We start from the raw sequence: 20397 nt of genomic DNA, 5'->3' as shown, positions 1-20397 counted from the left end.
CTCCCATCAGCCCCTGCAGCCAGCACTGCCAGTGGTCAGGGATGATGGGAGTTGTAGTCATCCAACTATCTGTCAGGCCACAAGTTCCCCATCCCTGTAGTAGATGTGGCTGAGGAACCGCAGAGGAAAGGCTTACGGTTTGAACTTTGGCAATGTCTTTCTTGAAGATAACTGAGCTACTTAATGATGTGGAGCGGCTAAAACAGGCCCTTAACGGTCTCTCTCAGCTTACATACAACAGCGGCCTCCCCACAAAGCGACAGAGCCAGCAGGTCGAAGTGCTCCAGGCGGAGGTGAAGACCCTTCAGCAGCAGCTGGCCGTAAGTAGTGAACTGCAGCCGTCAGGTGGTAGCTGAAACTTGTCTCATTGATCAGGGTTCTGGTGCTTGGGGGCGAGGGGAGGACAGCAGGACTGGCTGTGGTGACCATCCTTGACCTGTGGTCTTGCATGATGCTTGCAAACAGTTTAAGGTCCAATAACCTTTGCTTCCATTTAAAAAAAAATGATTTTCTGTTATTTGCGGTTGCAAAGCTAAGCTGGAAAGTTTGTGGGCAATTTATTTATTATGCGTTTACTTAGAACCTTTGTTCCTGAATCTTCAGCCTTACATAAAGTCAAAGCGAGACAGTCCCTACCTGCAGGCTTACTGTCTAAAAAATAAATGACACACAAGGGAAAAGAAACACGGAAGGGAAAATAAAAATCCTGAACTCCAGCACCAGTTTCTGAACAGTTGTTTGTATAATGGCTGGCTGGCAGAGCTCAGGGTCAGGAGGTGCTTGATGGAGTTGGGCATTCAGCAAAGCTCTCCCACAGCAGCAGTCTGAGGCAATGGCTGCCCCCAGATGGCAGTTGAGGGGAGAGGAGGCCTGATGGAGCAGAACGGATGGCGTGAGCTCTGCTTCCCAGCTCAATGCCTGGCATGGAGTCTTAGGAAACGAAGGGATTTTTGTTGGCCTTAGAAGTAGGGTGCCAGTAATGCTGTGCCTCTCTCCAAGACTAGGAAATATGAAAAACTCCCTGATGGAATCAGACCATCAACCCACCTAGCCCAGTATTGTCTACACTGACTGGCAGCAGTGGCTCTCCAGGGTTTCAGGCAGGCAGTCTCTCCCACCCTTATCTGGAGATGCCATTGCGATTGAGCTGGGGACCTTCTGCCTGCCGTAAACCACAGCCCTTCCCCAAGGGGGCTAGCGAAGCAGACTAAACTTTGAGAATGTGACTCTGGAGAATGACCAGGTGTGTTCTTTTATCCTAGGATGCTGAGAGGCAGCACCAAGAGGTCATCTCAATATATCGGACGCACCTTCTCAGTGCTGTTCAGGTACGTGTTCTGCTTTTGCTGCCGCCTGCTGTGTTTTTGCACCCTTTTTGACTGATGCCTGCTGAACCTGCCTTAGATAAATCTTCAAGGGAGGCAGCATGGAGGGACGGGGGGGGGCATGTTCCACAGCTTGCCTGTGTTGTTTGTTCCACCACAGTTTCTCTTACTCAGTAGGAACAGCTTACTGGGGTTGGAGGGACGTCTCTTCTGCTCCCTTCTGTGATCAGCCAGAACCAATGAATAGTTTAGGCCAGTGGTTCCCAAAGCTTTCGGGGCAACCTCCTCTTTGGTGCCTTACTCATTCCCAGTGGCCCTCTACCCTAGAAAAAGCATTACTCAGAATACAGTGGACGCTCTGGTAACGAATGTGATCCATGTGGGTGGCAGGTTTGCAACCCGCAACGCCGCATCTGCGCACACACGGGTTGTGATTTGGCTCTTCTGCGCATGCGCAAAACGCGATTTTAGTGCACCTGCGCATGTGCAGGTGCTGAAACCCGGAAGTAACCCACTCGGCGTCTGTAACCTGAGGTATGACTGTAGCAGTTTGTAAAACTCACTAAGGAAGATAGTAAAACAACAACAAAATTCAAAATGGTATCAATTAATTGCACATTTATTCAGGTCCCCGTTAAAGCTATTTAGTTTAATTCGGTTAATAGTCCTTTACACCTCCAGCACCCCCCTGCTGCCCCCTTCCCTCTTAGCACCCCTAGTGAATTTCACTGCCCCCCCAGGGGGGTGATAACACCCACTTTGGGATCTACAGGTTTTGTCACTGCAACTGAAAAGTCACTGAAAATTTCCAAGTCCTGCCGTGTTTTCTGCAGCTCTCCTCTTTGTTTTTCAGGGTCACATGGATGAAGACGTCCAAGCTGCCTTACTCCAGATCATCCGCATGCGACAAGGGCTTGTTTGCTAGGGGTGGGGGTCGGGGTGGGAGGGGGTCGTGCTGTTGTCAGGGCCCTGAAGGCGCCTACAGCTGTGAAAGCATGCCTTCCTTCCTGCTTCGATCCAAAAAGCGAAAAAAGGGCTATATTTACACAGTCTTGATTTTTTTTAACAAAGCAAAGGGGCTGTTAATTGTTTGCCTACTAAACTTAGAATTTGAAAGGTGAAATGCCTGCGGTTTAGATATCTGGGTAGTCAAAATGATGACAAAATCAAAGTTCTTCTGAATGTCGGATTGACAACGCAAATGTTATAAAACATCAGGAAAGAAAACTCCTCTTTGCTCTTTTCCTGTCCAAACAAAACCCACTCTCACTCGACTGCACAGTGCAAAGTGTGAACAAAAGTGGGGGCCCCAAACCAAGTCAGTGTGGCCAAAATCTTGCAACTCTTCTTCTTTTCCGAATGGGTTTTACCCAGGGGCAATTTTTCGGGGGCTGTGTCAGGTTGACTGTATTTGTAGCCCAGTCAGGTGAAACAAGCGGTCAAGGAGGCTGCAAGGACCACGCTCCGTATCATTGCAGCTTGGCTGGCCGAGTTGCATCTTCTTAAATCATTTTAAGAAGGAGTTGTGCCTTTCTAGTACTGTCTTCACGAGCAAAAAACCCATCTCCTACAAACGGTTTTGCGTGTTTTTTTTATAAGATATATTTTTTCACAGATTCTTTGTTACTGATTTACACATAGTTTCAAGAGCAGCAGGGCTGAGGAAGACGTGAATGAAAAGCTATTGCCTTATCTTGAAATGCAGCAGCCTAACATTTGTTTTAGAGAATTCTCCGTTTTGTTTTCAGAAGCAAAGGACATTTCCTGCAATTAAAAAAAGGCGTAGTGGTGTCCGGGGGGGGGGGGGAGAAAGAGAACTCAGAGCAAACACTTGCAAAAACAAGAAGACGAACACATGTGCCTCCTGCTTTTTAAGATGACCTTGTGATACCATTTGCTTTTTTACTCCTAATGTACTTGGCCCAGCTGTCTTTTGCAAGCTGGAAGGGAGGGACCACTTGTTCTTACCAATGGCTGAGCTTGAAAAGGCTCATTGAACCTTGTGCCAAGGAAAAGAGGCAGCCTCCCCTGGAAAGGTGATCACTGGCAGTTCCAGCTTCACGTAGGAGCAAGTGAATCTGCCTTCATCTGCTGGTTTCTCTGAAAATTGGGTAACCCCTCCCCTTTGGCCTGGCAGCTAGCTGGCTAGTGTCACCTGTGTCTCTCAGAGTGGCTGCCAGCACCTAACAGCCAACCTTCCTAGGGAACAAGCTCTTGAGAATCCCATGTTCTCATGCCGAGCCCTTTTGGACATCCCCGGATGCAAGCGGATGTCCCTGGTGGGGGTTGTGCCTGAAGGAGCTTGTATTCATCCAGTCATGCGTACATAGTGCACTCACTGAAGTCAGGTGGGTCTACTCTTGAGTATGACTTGGTTGGATTGAGCCCCTAGACTTTTTCTCCCTATATGCAAAAAGTGTAGATCACTCAATAAGCCTCCCCCTGAGCTGGATTTGACTGACATTCAATTTTGTAGCAACTTCTTAAGATGCTTTCTTCCGTTTTAAATACTATTGTTTTGTAAATTTATGTACTATAAATCACTATGGTGGCTTTTATTTATGCAGGGAGAGGCGTAGGTAGGTTGAGAGGTGAAACTCAGCTCAGTGCGTGTGTGTTTGTTTCTACGAATAAACACTACAAGGCTTGATAGTTGGTTTTAAGTAAATGTGCAATAATTCTGAAAGCGGAAATGTTAAATCCTGGGTTGCTGGAAGAAGAAACGGAAACTTTAGAAACGGAAAAATATTTAAAAGGGGGTTGTTTTAGAGAAATGCCAGTTTGGCAGTTGTACTCTGCAGAGCTGGGAATAATCTCCAGCCAAACTTGCTTGCTGCTGGGAAACTGTTCAGGCAGAGCGCATGCGCCGTTCCTTACTCCCACAGGGTGGTGTCTACCTCCTCCACCATTCCCACCTGGCATCCATTCCTGGAGGCAGAGCTTGCTGCAGGTTGCCTTGCCTCTTAGTTCATGTTGCGCATGCTTGAGAAACCAGTGCCTCCAACCATGAAGCAAGCCAAGCCCAGTTGCCTTCACTTTCCAGATTTGCAAATAGCAGGCTCTTGACTCTCAACATCATTAAGTGGCTTGCAAGCATGAGCCGCCCTTCCTCGGGGCAGGATTGTCTCCTTGTTGCAGAGCTGGCTGTCTCCACTGAGAGGCCAAAAGGGGCTTCTTATGTCCTGAACTCCCCAGAAGGGCCTGCACATTAACTGGGTAGCCCTGGGCTAGGACTTCAGAATCTGCAGAGGACATCAGTGAACACACCCTGCTGTTAACTGCCAGTCACTGCCTCTTTCTGAAGAATGGCCCTGGGGTGGGGGAACCCAGTTCACCAAGTGTTCTTCGTGCTCTTAGCAGCAATATTCCCCCCCCCCAAAAAAAACAACTGGACAGTAACCGATTGGTTTTGATATACTAATCCTGACAGTTTGGGTATTGTAACTCTCCTTTTTTCTGGGAGGCATTTTGTGTATTTTTATTCTCTCTCCCACACTACATATCAATAAAGTTTTATCTTCTGTGTTATTGTTGCTGAGTGTTTCCTATCCCTCACTGAGACTATGGGCTGCTTGGGGGGAAGCGAGTTTGACTGAATTTGGGAGAAGAAATGAAGAGCCATAGAGCATTGGCATATGATGATGATGAGATTTATTCTCTGCACTTCAGAGTGGCTTAAAATGAAATATTAAACCACCATAAAATACCCAACACATAAGCAGAGCCTACTGGATTAGGAAATCTAGTTCAGCATCCTGTTCTCACAGTAGCCAACCAGATGTCCCAATGGGAAACCCCCAAGCAGTTCCCCCAAGCACAAGAGCCCTCTCCCCTCCTGTGGTTTCCTGGAACTGGCATTCAGAAGCATTGCTGCCTCCAACTGTTTTAGCATAATGGGATTAAGCTTACTGAAAAACTGAATTTAGAAAAGCAACATAAAAATATCTAAATACTCCAAAGAAAGCTGATCTACAAAGATTTTAGAAGCCTTAAGATTTATTTATTTTTAAGCTCCTTGGTGCCTTTTGAGGCTGGAATGTCTCAACCCAGTATCCAGTGGTTCCCATGGCAATTCCTTGGGTAGCATATAAGGCATATTGCACTGGAAACCTTGGGGGCTTAAATGAGAAAAACCTGCTGGTCTGAGGCTGGGACTTTGTCTAAGTGAGTTACACCAGGCTGTCCATGCCCAGGTACCCCATCTTCTCAAGGTGTAGAAGGAACCTAGTGTGCAAAAACAGTTGTTGGCCAGCAGTGTGAAGTCTCTGGATGGGCCATGCCTGAGGTGTAAACATGAGGTGTCTTCTGGATTTCTGGCCTTACCCTGTCCACAGAAAAGTATCTGGTTGCTGTGCTTTAGGCTTCACCTTTGCCAGCCCGAATTCTACCCTGGGCCTAGGTTTACTTGATCAATAAATAAGCACGAGGGAGTCTGTGTGCACTAGAAATGCAAAAGCTGATTTGCAAAGGAAATACAACTTTTGCATTAAACATGAGAAGGCAGCCTAATGTGCAGAGAGGAGTGATTGGTATTGGGGTCTGGGATCCATGGAAACATCACTAAAATACGTGGATGATGGCTTCATCTCATAAGTGAAAAGGGGTGAACACTGGCTCCTAGTGACAGAATTCAGCATTGCAGAATCCATGTGGAATACAGACAGAGCAACCTAGACTTCCTTTTACTGTATAGTCCACTTTCTACACTGACTGGTACCAGTTCAGCCAGATTCCATGCAGATGGCCTTTCTCAGCCCAACCTGGAGTTTCTGGGATCTTTGAACCTGTGACTTTTCTGTAGGCAAAGCAGGTGCCATCCTACTAAACTGTAGTCCTATGCAAGTCTTTTTTTTTAATGCTCTTAAATATGCCACATTGGGGTTAAACCTTCACATATCTGTCCTGGCTTTATATCTGTTGGCTGTCTCAAATTCTTCCAAATAATTCCTCTTAACTGCTTTTGCTGCTGGGCTGTTAGATCTGTGTTCCATGTAAGGTGCTATTTTAACCACCATGCAAGCTCTCATCAGTACAGTGGATCTCCCCCTCTGATCTGGAAGAGGTGTGCAAACATGCAATTAATTGAATGGCCTGCTCTTTCTCTTCTTCATTTACATTTACGCCTTTTAAATATCTCTCTCAAAATCTCTTCCATTTACTTTCTTTAATCTTTCCCAGAGTTGTTGCTTTGCTTTGATCCTTGTCATCACCGGCTCTTTGATGATAAGTTGGCTTAATTTGTATTTGAATAGAAATGGAGGTAGTCTAATTGCCCAGAGTTCAGTGTGTGTTTTGAGAACCATGGTGTGTTTTTTTAAAAAAACTAAACCTGTTCTTCAGGCTGGCGCTCTCTCTCTCCCTCTGAGCTACTGCCAGTGTGGGAATATTCAAAACATGGACTATTCCTCAAATGCATTCATCCCTCTCAAGAAAGGAGATTCCAATTAAGCATTAGGAAGAACTTTATGACGGTCAAAACTGTTTGACAGTGGTACAGACTCTCTAGAAGGGTGGTGGACTCTCCTTCCTTTGAGTTTTTTAAACAGATTGGATGGCCCATCTGTCAGGGATTCTCCAGCTGTGATCCCTGCGTTTTGGGGTTGGACTAGATGACCCTTGGTATTCCTTCCTACTCCGATTCTATTTTATTTATCTTCCTTATAAGCGCTTTGCCTATGAAAGTCATCACCTTTGAAGAGTAGCCGAGTTGTCTATGTGTGTCTACACCAGAGAACGACTGCAATATCTTGGTGACAACGTGAGCTAAATTCACACTAGAGTTGAAGCAGATTAGAAGAGGCAACTTCACTTTTGTCAAACCTCTTGATTTGCTTGCAGGAAAACTTGTTCTTATATACTCCTTGTTCAATGTTTTCCCACGCTGCCATCTGGGATCCCAAATGCAGCTCTCTGCCTAAACAGCAAACAACTGAATCCAAGTTTTGTTCAACCATGTTGCCTTAATATTAGTATTTTTCTTTAAAGTCGCCTTAGAAACAAAATCAGGAAACTGAACACTGAGAACTGCAAGTGTCCAAATAAAGGATTCGAATTCGGTTTTCAGCTTGTATAAAAGTAGATGCCATCCTGCAACTATGGACATGCACAACTGTTAGTTTCAATCCCTGCCTGGTGGTTGTGTGTAGTGACTATCTGTTATCTCGGGCAAGTAGCATCAAAAACAGGGCTTCTAAACAGCTCTCGTGTTCTGTGTTAGAGTGGCGGCCTGCAAAGTAATGTTCTCAGCCGACTTTGGAATTTCCCGTCTCTCTGTCGTCTCTTGGGCAATTTCTGTGCAAAATCTTGTATGGCTTGTTTTTCCAAGCAGGCAAATAGGGAAGGTCAGTGTGCCTGGCCCTCAGTCTTACATGGGGATGTGATACTGATAATTGATAGGTCGTGGGGAGTGCTGGTGTGTGTGTGTGTGTGTGTGTGTGTGTGTGTGTGTGTGTGTGTGTGTGGCACCCACAACAGTTTCTCCAGCTTTCAAATGTGTTCCTGGGCCCAGAAAGGTCAATGACCCTTGTAGAAAAAAAAATGCAGGTGCCAGTTCAAAGGGGGGGGGGATGGAAGAAGAGGGATTAATAACAGCAAGAACATATGATGGCCAGCAGAGGTCAGTGTTTCTACATTGAAACAGGGAAATGGGAAATGGAAGGAAAGATGTACCAGGGAAAAGGGAGCCTGAGAATCGCTGGAACACAGGACCAGCCCAAGTGCTTCTGCTGGGGCTATTTGCTCCTCTATTTACCTCCATTCCCAAAGGGAATGATTTAGCAGCACAATCACTTGCCTGGGACAGTCTGAGAGAGACTCTGCAGCTCAATCTCCAGGATCTCTGTTGATCCCACAAGTGGATTTGGCATTTGTATTCCCCTGGTGCCCTGAGTGATGTTCCTCAATATTAGATTTCAAAACCCAAAACTTTAAAATCGAAAAGATCCAGTTCCAATTAATTTGATATGGTTGCAATACTATGAAACCCAGGGGAAAAGAAGCCTTCCATACCTTCTCACATCAGTATGACCCTAACGTTTAATATTTTTATTGTTGTTGTTGTTTAGTCGTTTAGTCGTGTCCGACTCTTCGTGACCCCATGGGCCATAGCACGCTAGGCACTCCTGTCTTGCACCGCCTCCCGCAGTTTGGTCAAACTCATGTTCGTAGCTTCGAGAACACTGTCCAACCATCTCGTCCTCTGTCGTCCCCTTCTCCTAGTGCCCTCCATCTTTCCCAACATCAGGGTCTTTTCCAAGGATTCTTCTCTTCTCATGACGTGGCCAAAGTATTGGAGCCTCAGCTTCATGATCTGTCCTTCCAGTGAGCACTCAGGGCTGATTTCCTTAAGAATGGATAGGTTTGATCTTCTTGCAGTCTCCTCCAGCACCATAATTCAAAAGCATCAATTCTTCAGCGATCAGCCTTCTTTATGGTCCAGCTCTCACTTCCATACATCACTACCGTACTGGGAAAACCATAGCTTTAACTATACGGACCTTTGTAGGCAAGGTGATGTCTCTGCTTTTTAAGATGCTGTCTAGGGGCTTAAATAACTTAGAGAAGTTATGTTTTGACCAAACGTGATCCACCTGGAGAAGGAATTGGCAAGCCACTCCAGTATCCCTGCCAAGAAAACTCTATGGACAAAGACAATATTTTTATTATTTGCATTTAAACCTTTCTCAAGGTGGTGTACATGGTTACACCCCCTCCTCATTTAATTCCCACAGCAACCCTGTGAGGTAGACTGAAGCTGAGAAAGGGACGCAGGTGGTGCTGTGGTCTAAACCGCTGAGCCTCTTGGGCTTGCCGATGGGAAGTTTGGCGGTTCGAATCTGCTCAGCGGTGGTGAGCTCCCGTTGCTCTGTCCCCTGCTTCTGCCGACCTAGACGTTCAAAAGCATACCGATGCAAGTAGATAAATAGGTACTGCTGCAGCGGGAAGGTAAACAGCATTTCCGCGCACTCTGGCACTCGTCACGGTCCTCCGTGCGCCAGTAGCGGTTTAGTCATGCTGGCCACATGACCTGGAAAGCTGTCTGCGGACAAGTGCTGGCTCCCACGGCAGGGCCGTATGAAGCATATCCAGCACCGTGGTGCAAAGCTCCCTCCGTTTCCCAGAGTTGTCAACCTTTTTTTAGGGAGGTCAGCGCTGCTGGTGGGGCTGGAGGACGTGGGCAGCAACTGGAGGGCGGCTCCTCTAGCAAGGAAGAGGCTGGACGTGGCGCCTCATGGCTCAGTTGGCTGCTTCGTGCCGCAGTGGCCATGGCAGACAGAGTCTTTGAGCACGGCGCTGCTTTGGCATGGGCGGCATGGTGGAGGTGGCCAAGGGTGGCAAGCTGCCCCACACCACTAGCCTCTATGGGTGAGACGCCTCTGTCCCTCAGCCTGAAAGTGAGATGGGCACTGCACCAGCGGTCCTTTACCTTTACCTTTATGCTGAGAGGAAGCAGCTGGTCCAAGGTCACCTAGTGAGCTTTGTGGCTGAGTGGGGATTTGAACCCAGGCCTCCCGGGTCCTAGTCCAGCACACTAACCTCTCTGCCATGCTGGCTTTCATTTAACAGTTCAGTTTCCTTCTAATGGAATTGCATTGTAAGTCATGCTTGAAGTGTTGTTGTTTAGTCATTTAGTCGTTTCCGACTCTTCGTGACCCCATGGACCATAGCACGCCAGGCACTCCTGTCTTGCACTGCCTCCCGCAGTTTGGTCAAACTCATGTTCGTAGCTTCAAGAACACTATCCAACCATCTCGTCCTCTGTCATCCCCTTCTCCTAGTGCCCTCAATCTTTCCCAACATCAGGGTCTTTTCCAAGGATTCTTCTCTTCTCATGAGGTGGCCAAAGTATTGGAGCCTCAGCTTCACAATCTGTCCTTCCAGTGAGCACTCAGGGCTGATTTCCTTCAGAATGGATAGGTTTGATCTTCTTGCAGTCTATGCTTGAAGTAAGCCCCTTGAAATGAGTGCACTTACTGACTTGCCCATTGATTACCAGTGGGGCTACTCTGAGTAGGTATTGGTTACGATCCAAGGCTTCCACTTTTCTTCACCACTGATGGGCTCTTCCTACCTTTCCTTTCCAGGTGCATTCAAGAACTTTAACACTAATTAGTTAATATTATATATACCAATCCCACCTTCTCCACCTGTCCCCACCCCCAGCAGTCATTCAGCTTATTTTTGTTCTGTTGTTTCCTGCTATTAAGAAGTTACCTGCAAGAGATCTTTTCCTAGAACTCAGGGACTCATTACCAAATTTACCCTATAATCTCCTTGATGACAGAAGAAAGCGATTATAACAGGGTTCTTTCTGAAATAGCTAATCACATAGCACTTCTGCCAAACATGAATGAAGTCATCATTTATATAATGGCACCTCTTAATATCTCCCTGTCAAATTAGGGAACATCCTTTTAAAACTCATTGGGATGTATCACTTTTTTTTTAAAAAAAGTATACAATACAGCTTGAATATGAGAGAGGGAAAGAATATTTCCCAGAGTGACCAACCTGATTTATTTCTTTATTTACTATACATAATTTATAACCTGCACCTTAAAAATAAATTTGTTCCCAAGGCAGTAGCATGAAACAAAAAGTGCATTTTTACAATAACCATTTTAAGATATTTTAAGATATTTTAAGATATTTTATTTTGCTGTTATTAACACGCCAAATTAAAACAGCAACAGTTCATCCAAATAGACTAGAGAATCAAACTTCTCTAAGTTAAAATGTGCTGAATTGCCAGTTCTTAAAGGCCTAGGAAAACAGGGAATTCTTTCAGGGGGTGGGGACGTTGTTTTATAAACTTGATGGTTTCTTTTTGATTGTGTGCATAAGTCACTAGGACATATGTATTAGGTGATTATAATAATGATAAAAATAGCAAGTTCTCCAGGTGGACCTTGTTGGAGAGGGTATTCCAAAGGCTTCCCACTTCTATAGTGTGTGTGTGAACACCATGGATCCGTATAAGGGTGTAATGACAATTCTAGAATCAGAGAAGAGTTTTATTTTCAGTCCCTTCCTGTGTCTCTAAGGAGCCGCCTGCTAAAGTTCTGAGTGGATAGAAATGTTCCTGTGTCAGAGGTAGACTTCCAGCACTAGAGTCTCTTGCGGCGATAGCCTCTAGGTCCATCTTCCAAGGCCTAATCCTGCCTCTTACATTTTGCATTTTGCTACTTCTGTTTTATTACTGGACACCTCCCCCAGGTTTTTTTTTTAATTTTAAAAAATGGATTCAGCCTCACTTTTTATTTAACAACTGAATATGAAATCCAGCTTGATTGTAATAAAACTTTAAGGCTCCCCGCGGTGTTTGCAGAAAGGTGAGGATGGAAGAAAGAAAGAAAAAAACAGCCCACCGTATGAGCTCAACACTTTTCAAAGTTAAATCTCATATTACGATGTGAAATTCAGAGGCCAGAACCAGCTGACTTGCCTCAATTTGGGACCAGGAGTTTGACTCTCTGCAAGATGTTGTTTCTGTTCCCTCTGACTGTGAGGGTGTGTGCAGAGCATCCTTATCTGCTTGCAACACTGCTTTTGAGCAAATCCCAGAGCAATTCATCCCCTGTTAACAAGAGTCAGTGAATCTGAGCTGGTGAGTGGAAGGCAGGCAGGGGCTCCTCTCTGCTTGGTCCTGGACCACTTTGGGTGTCGGCTTCAATTGGAAGAAGCAAGCTTTGCTCAGCCTTAGAAGGCTCCCCAAACGCTGCAATGTTGCTTAGAGCCAGAAGCTCCCGCCATCTCCCCAAAGGCAACTCCTTGCCTGGTTCTGCCTCATTTTAAAACATCTGCAACTCTGCAAAAAAGAGAAGAAGACGAAACTGAGCAGAGACTCTGGGATGCTCATTAGCTGCTGCTCTTCGTCTGGGAGAGCTTTTTCCTCTTAGCCCCCACAAAATGCTTTGCTGAGCTTTGGAGGGATTTCTGCCTCTATCAAATATTCAAGGCACAGGCCATTTGGGTGCTGGCGTGGAGCAGAGTGGAGTCTGGGGGTGCGGGTGGGGGAATAATAAAGGAAACTTAAAAGGTTCGCCTGCAACCGTGGTTGACTCCTCTGCCTTCTCTGTGGCTCGACTTGTGCCTCTGTTAACTAAGCATCCATTGCTGACAGCTTTGGAGCGATGCTTGTTTTGCAAGGTTGGGCTGGGCTGGGCTGCTTGTGCTGCTGAAAGAGAGAGCAATGCCGCAGGATTTGCATAAAATTTGCCCAGGCTAGTTGGTAATATCGAGGTGCAAATTGAGAAAGGGTTACTATAATTTTCATAGAAATCGCACAATGTGATACCTCTCCGCCGTGAGGGAAATGGGGAGCGAGGTCCCTGCTCTCTCTGTTTTGGTTTGCTAATTCCTGATGGGCAACTTCAAGGAACATAAGAAGAAGCTGCTGGATCAGGCCAGGAGGGGCCCATCTAGTCAGGCATCCTGTTCTCAGTGGCCAGCCCTTTGCCCAAATGGGAAAAAGCCGGCAAGCCGCAAGCAGGACCTCAAGAGCCCTCTCCCCTCCTGTAGTTTCCAGCAACTGGGATTCAGAAGTATTGCTGCCTCCCATGTCCCACCGTGGAGGCAGAGCCTAGCTGTCGTGGTTAGTCATTGTAGCTAGCCTTCTCCATGAACCCCCCTCTTGCTTTCTGTTCTTAAAACCAGACTTGGACCAACCACCCCTTCAAATACTGTCATCGGTATAGTTTGATGTGTGCCACAGCCTTAAACTCCACCTGGGCACCATCTGAGAATCTGGCCACCCCCTCTCCATATTATCCTCACAACAACCCTGTGCAGTAGGCATGGCTCTAGGTCTCCTGGTGAGCTTCTTCATGGCCAAGTGGTCTCCCTCGGGAGGTGGGGGACTCTCCTTCCTTGGAGGTTTTTAAAGCAGAGGTTGGATGGCCATCTTTTAGCTGAGATTCCTGCACTGCAGGGGGTTGGTTACAATTCTATGATTCTGAAATTTGAACCCTGATCTCTCAGGTTGCACCTGCGCCTTGCACCTTGCACCTCGCACCTCTCTCGCCCTGTGTCATTCCAACCTCTGGTTTCGGCGTGGGAGCTCCTGGAGGGCTGTCGAGGGAAGCTCTGTGCTTCTCAAACGTCCCTCCGGCGAAGTGGTGGTGACCCCACCCAATCTTGCTCAGCAGCCTGGGTGATTAACAAGGAGGAGTGATCAGATCCTGGCACTGGGCGCAGCAGTGCCCCCACCCCCCCTCCTGCTACCTCCTGCCTCCCATGACTCAGGCAACAGCAACACAACACCTTTGCCTCTTGCACCGTCTCTGTGTGTGTTCCTCTGGCATCACCTCCTTGGCGGCTCTTCCTGTTCGGTTCCCACCCCCTTCCCTGGAGGCTGGCACCTGCAGCCCTTGTCTGCCGAGCTAATGAGCTGCCTGCCACCCACAGGCAAGGCTGGGTGATGTTCCAGGGGTGGGGGAGAGGCTGTGTCTCGTGCGCTTTCAAAGAGATGGCTCCAGATAGCAGCGCAGATGTGCTCAGGTCTCCGCCGCCCTGTCTCATGTTCACACAGGAACGAGGCGTGCTGGCTGACTGCCTCCGAGGTGGGCCTACACCCTGCAGTGGGGCTTCTGGCTGCCCCAGGCCCCTCAGGTCAAGTGTGCTTGGAGGCACACAGGGGCGAAACTAGGCTTTATTTCACCCGGGTCAAAGACCCAGTTTGGCACACACGCCTGCATTTGCGTACACACACAGAGAGACTCAATGACCAGGGTCCAAATGCCCACTCAGCCATGAAGTCCACTGGGTGATTTTCGCCTGTCACTGCCTCTCAGCCTTAACCTACCTCACAGGGTTGTTGTGGGGATTAAACAGAGGTGGAGGTGGGGAACAAGCCTTGGAGGAAAGGTGGGCGGTAGATGCAATAAACAAACAAACAAACAAATAATAAATCCTGCCTCAGGGGGGACTGTGCTGACCAGCAGAAACCTAAGTGCCAGTTTCAGCTGGAAAGGAGAAGCAAAAGCAGCTGTTCTTGCAAAAATAAAAATAAATGCCACCATCACATTTTCCACCTAACTCTGAGCAGGGCTGCTTTGCTCTGAACTCAGTCAACTCTCTCTAGCAAGCCTCTCTGGGTTAGAAACAAGCTCTCATGTGATAGCAGGCTTTTTTTATATATAAGGCAGAGGTGCCAGCTGTAATGTTTTGTCCTGCACTGCCAGATGCCAAACCAAGGTGGTGGTGGAGGAGCTAGCCCTACAAGTCTTCCTACTGAGAGGAGATTGAGTATTTCTGGCACAGCCCCGGCAAATGTGGAAATCTGGCTGTGCTTAGACTTCAGTGTGTTTCTATGTTCTTGCTCTGTCGTACATATTTTATTCTGCTTTTGCCAGCCATGAGGAGAGATGCAGAAACAAGTCTGAGCAGAGAGAGACCCTAAACACTGCAGGACTTCTAACATCCCTCCCTCCCTCCTCTTCCACTAGACCAGGCATCCCCAAACTCAGCCCTCCAGATGTTTGGGGACTACAATTCCCATCATCCCTGACCACTGGTCCTGTTAGCTAGGGATGATGGGAGTTGTAGTCCCAAAACATATGGAGGGCTGAGTTTGGGGGTGCCTGCACTAGACCAACCCATTGGCAAGCACTTTCTGGGATCAGTTAATCAACCAGCTGTAAATCCGCCTAACAGTAACATTGTCTAGCCCACATTTAACCAGCTTCTCCCCAGCACCCCCCGCCAGGGACTGTGTTGAAAGCCTTACTGAAATCAAGTTACACTACATCCGCAGCATTCCACTGATCCACCTCCTAGGTCATTTGCCAGTTGGTGCTTCCGAGCAAAGAGAGCCCACCTTGGCGTTTCAGCAGCTGTTTGGCCACCTTCCTTTCTGCACCTCTGCCTAACCAGTGCAACATTGCTTCTCAGTGCCTCTGTGCTGTTTTCCCTGCCAAAGCTCTGCCATCCTCGAGTAGCATCTCTCTTGCCGCCTCCGTGGGCGTGACACACGCCACAAATGGCAGGGTAGATTTCGCTACCTTTCCTTGCCGAAAGGAAAATGCCATGCAAAGGCCTGCCCTGCCCTGCAGAATGAAAAGGATGCCTTCCAGGGGGGCAGGGGTGGTTCCCACTCCCTCTTTCCAACACACACACACACACACACACACACTTTTTGGAACAAGCTGGGTGGGTGCTGTCAGGGTTCTGCGTTCCGGGAAGCCTGCCAGGCCTCCCATGTACATTGAATACTTTACAAGTTGTCAACTGAAATTGCACCCTTGGAGAAAGTTTGTCTATATGGAAAACCACCCAGCAGTCCCCTCTCTGAGCAGATGCCAGGAGAACTCCCCACCCCTCTGCCTGCCTCTCTAGCTTGTCATCAGGATGCAGAGTCCCTCGGAGACGTGAGTGGGAGGAGGGAGCCACCCCGGGGTGGCTGCCAACTTCCAACTTCAAAAAGGGCTGCTGCTGGCAGTGGTGCAAGGGCATCTCAGGCAGGGGGGCAACAGCTGTTTGTGGATGTTTGACAACATGGGCAAGCACTCAGCCCTACAGTAAGCGTGCCTCTGAACCAGTGAAAAGTCCAGCGGCCTTGGTTCTTCTTGCCTCACCCGGTAGTTTCCTAAAAAAAGAGGAGGAATCTTTTCATCCCCTGTGCTCCGGAAACCTTGCCCCCTCCCACAATTGAAGAATGTGGGAAGGATGCTCAACTTCTGAGAGGATGACACTCTGCACATGATTAGAGAAACTCACTTCTTGTTTTTTTCCCCCTGCAGCCTTGAAATGCATGGAAATGAAGGGCTAAACTTGGGGAAGGCACACAGGGGTCCTCTGAATGGGGACCACTGCCTTCTGAACCAGCCACCACCCCAAGAAGGAGAAGGAGGAGATGTGTTTGTTGGTGCCCAGGGATTCCTTATTGAGAAGGACAAAAGGCTGCTGTGTGCAAATCTGCCAGGTCCTCGTGGGTTGCCTTCCTGCCACAGGTTCTCCAGGGGTCAATAAGTTGTCAATAGACTTTTCAACCCCACCCCCTGCCCTTCAGTCCTGCTGGTCCATGTAGGAATGAATGAGATGACCAGCAGAAACATACATAAAAACAGCCAGGAGCCAATGTGATTTGGTGGCTGGAGTGTCAGGCTGTGACCTGAGAGAGAAACAGGGTTCCTATCCCCATGTGGCCATAAAGCTCAACTTGGGCCAGTTACTCACTCTCAGCCGCACCTAACTCACAGGGCTGTTGTCAGGATAAAATGGGGAGGTGGAGAACTACGTTTGCCACCTTGGTCTCCTTGGAGGAAGGGTGGGATAGAAATGCAAGAAAAAAGTAATAATTCTTGAAATGATCTCCAAAGACTATGAGGCTTTAGGGAGGAAATAAATGGTCTTGGGGGCATGGTGTGTGTGTGTGTGTGTGTGTGTGTGTTTGCTGCTCCTTCCTGTTTGAAGAAAGGGAAAGCAAGGCAATCTTGGAAGTCAGGGGTGATGGGGGAAGCTGTGTCCCTCCATACATCCTTGGGCTCCAGCTCCCATCAGCCCCAGCCAGCAGGAGGCTCAGGGATGATCGGAGTTGCGAGTCCAGCAACATTTGGAGGGCCAAAAGTTCTCCATCCTTGCTGGAAGTGCACAGCTGGCAATGCAGATCCTCCTGGGCAAGGGCTGGGGTTTTGGGATCACCCTACCAAAATGAAACACTCTTGGCAGAAGGTGGGGAGCAACTTACAAGGGCTGGGAAGGACACATTGAGTGGGTGCGTTGCAAGCCAGACCACAAGGGGCTTGAAACTGAACAGGAAGGCAAAAGTCCAGGGCTTAAGCCCTCTTGCGGACAGGAACAGGCATGGGGAAAGATGAAGCAGGCCCAGTGTAGGAGGTGGTGCTCAGCATTTTGTAGGCAAATATGTCAGGCAATCCGGGAAGGTGAGAGGAGACTCCAGATTTGGAGGAGAGCAGTGGGAGGGGTTACACATTGTTCCAAAAGGACAGATAGCAGTATGTAAGAGGAAGGAGTTCCCCACACAAAAGTGTAGTTAAACTGTGGAACTGACTTCCGCAGGAGGTGGTGCTGACTTCCAACTTGGGTGGCTTTAAAATAGGGTTGTTGTTGTTGTTGTTTAGTTGTTTAGTCGTGTCTGACTCTTCATGACCCCATGGACCAGAGCACGCCAGGCACTCCTGTCTTCCACTACCTCCCGCAGTTTGGTCAAACTCATGTTCGTAGCTTCGAGAACACTGTCCAACCATCTCGTCCTCTGTCCTCCCATTCTCCTAGTGCCCTCAATCTTTCCCAACATCAGGGTCTTTTCTGTGGGATGGAACACTGGGGCAGACAAGTCACAACAGTTCCTAGAGTGTCCACTAACAGGAACTCACCTGGAGGGACACCTGACTACAGGTCAGTTCCTGTTCCTCCAGATATGCTGAAGAGATTAGGTGGGACAAAAGCCCTAGCCTGCAATCACTCGCTCTCTTAGCTACTTCCTCCTTCGATGAGGACACATCTCCAGAGAATCTCTAGTTAGGATGGTTCTCACTCTAGGCCTGCAGCCAAGAGTGAGACCAAATGGAGTCTTACTTTACTAAGTAGTCTCTAGATATATATATACTTGTAACTTTTCTAAGCAAGCCTGCCTTTCTGAGATTATGCTGTAACTCAGGATGAAACTGTAAGTAAACTCTATCTTATTTTATAAACACTGTATTGTGTATTTCTTTTAAGAGGGACAAAGGGGACCTTTGCCAGGAAGTGTAATATTGAACTATAAAGTGTAATATTGTTATAGAGATTCTAGCGAATCTAACGCACATGCTTTGCTGCGCACAAAAGGGGAATGTCACTCTGCTGACATTGGAAGCTTGCTAACACAAGCTTGGATAGGATCTATCTAATAATATATCCTAATCCACATCCCTAACATTCCCATAAAGGGTTATTACGGCCCAGGACTGCGTATTTTTGTGTATTTTTGAAGGATTGCTTTGGATTGTGATTTTGAACTGAGTAGGATTTTTTCAGTTAGAACTTCCTGGTAAGCACATGGTCTATTGTTATCCAGTGTGCCTAGGGGATTAGCTACCCCTCCCCTCCCTCAGAGTTTACAGCACTGAGAACTCAGAGGCAGTGAAGATTATTTTGCATTTTGAGATATTTTTTAGAGATTTTGATTTTGGAATTTTTGGCAAATTTTTGAATTTTGAGAAATCTTTAGAATTTTGAGATTCCAAGATGGCTTTTGCAGATTTTGATAGTGGAGTTAACCTAGGATTAATGGCTTTAGATGACCACAATTACGTATTTTGGAAACAACGCCTGATAGCATTTTTAGATGCAAGGAATGTTTTGGATGCCATTGAAAATCCTATGCCTACTGGCGAAACAGAAGAGGATTTAGCAAAGATAGCAACTTGGAAACGCATGAACAGCGAGGCCAGACACATAATTTTGAGTGGACTTCGCAATAAGCATCTAACGTCAATTAATAGCAGAGATGATGCAGCGCAAATCTTAAAGGATATTGAGCGCAAGTATGGAGCATCTACAAAGAATGAATCCCGCCCCTTTCCACCAAAAGGCGAAAAGAAGGGGGGTCATGGGCGTGCAATGATATTGCAAGAAAGAAATGTAGCTTTCCAGAGCTGTGAAGGAAAGCGCAATAAGTGGCTTCTGGACAGTGCAGCAAGCAGCCATTTCTGTTATAAAAGGGAATATTTCAATGAAATAGACAATAATAAACAGTCTGAGATTGAAATTGCTGATGGAAATGTTATAAAGTCAATAGGTGCAGGATCTTTGAACTTGAATTTCAAAGTGAACAATGAGTCTTTTGATACTACAGTGAGTAATGTTAAGTATGCACCAAAGCTGAACTGTAATCTAATAAGTGTGTCTAGCTTGGACAAGAAAGGTTGTGAAATCATATTTAAAAATGGACAATGCAATGTGATAAAAGATGGTGAAGTGTTTATTCAAGCCAAACTAATCAATGATGTGTATGAGATTGATATTTCAGAGAATGAGTCTGCAAGGGTTGCACAACCCAGCGAAAAGGATCAACCAGATCTGCAACTCTGGCACAAAAGGCTTGGACACAGGGACACCAACGTTATCCTGAAAATGCAGAAGGAAAATCTGGTAAAAGGTCTACAGGTAAAGAATTGCAGTACACCAATGCCAAACTGTACAACTTGCATAACTGAAAAGTCAGTCAAGCCTTCCTTCCCACGTTGTACAGAGAAGAGAAGCACAAAAGTCATGGACACTGTTCATACTGACCTATGTGGTCCGCTGAATGTACCTTCCCTAGGAAACAATAAGTACATTCTGATATTTATAGATGACTTCTCAAGATATTGTGTTGGATATTTTCTAGAAGAAAAGAGTCAGACACCGGAATTGTTCAAACTGTACTTAAACATGGTGAAGAACAAATTCCAGAGAGCTCCTTCCACCTTAATTTCGGATAATGGTGGAGAGTTTTGCTCACGGCAGATGAAGGCCATCATGGCACAAGAAGGCATAGCACATGTAACTACAGTTGCTTACACGCCTCAACAGAACTCCATTGCTGAGAGAAAGTTTAGGTCTATTATGGAGATGACAAGGTGCATGTTAAAAGAGGCCAACTTGTCACAGAAGCTATGGGCTGAAGCGGCGAATACGGCGATTTATCTGCAAAACAGATTGCCTACAAAGGGTGCAGAACGCACACCATTTGAACTTTGGCACGGGAGAGTCCCAAGTCTGCAGCACATACGTGTGTTTGGAAGTGTCTGTTATTACCACGTGCCCAAAGAGCGCAGACACAAGCTTGACTCCAGAGCAAAAGCAGGTATCCTGGTTGGATATGCTCCTGGAGGAAAGGGATATAGAGTTCTAGATCCAAAGAGTGGCAGAGCAGACCCATACCATGTGGTTCATTTTGATGAACTAGGAAAGTTTGATACAAAGAACACTGTTATTGACTGTTCTAGAGAGTCACCAGATGAAGAGTTTATAAGTTTTCCTTTAGCACAAGGAACTAATATACCTTCTAGTGTCACAACACCCCCTACAGGCGACACCCCAGAAGACGCAGAGGTCCAGACCCCTGGCGGCACCAGAGACGAAGAGG

General features: G+C 47.0%; 1 protein-coding gene across 4 annotated transcripts in view; it reads left to right on the top strand.

Annotated features, from left to right (window-relative positions):
• Positions 1-2363, top strand: part of UACA (uveal autoantigen with coiled-coil domains and ankyrin repeats) — a 51578-nt gene extending 49215 nt beyond the window's left edge. For 2 of the 4 annotated variants that reach the window (XM_035130514.2, XM_035130516.2), the window contains exons 17-19: positions 168-320; positions 1263-1328; positions 2179-2363. In XM_035130514.2, the coding sequence (XP_034986405.2) occupies positions 168-320; positions 1263-1328; positions 2179-2250 (291 nt within the window). In that variant the 3' untranslated portion in view covers positions 2251-2363. The remainder of the gene's footprint in view (positions 1-167; positions 321-1262; positions 1329-2178) is intronic. The other 2 variants (XM_035130515.2, XM_035130517.2) reach the window with 2 other exon arrangements.
• Positions 2364-20397: the final 18034 nt, after the last annotated feature.

Source organism: Zootoca vivipara, chromosome 14, assembly GCF_963506605.1.
Source record: "Zootoca vivipara chromosome 14, rZooViv1.1, whole genome shotgun sequence".
Lineage (NCBI taxonomy): Eukaryota > Metazoa > Chordata > Lepidosauria > Squamata > Lacertidae > Zootoca > Zootoca vivipara.
This window is presented reverse-complemented; position numbering and strand designations above follow the sequence as displayed.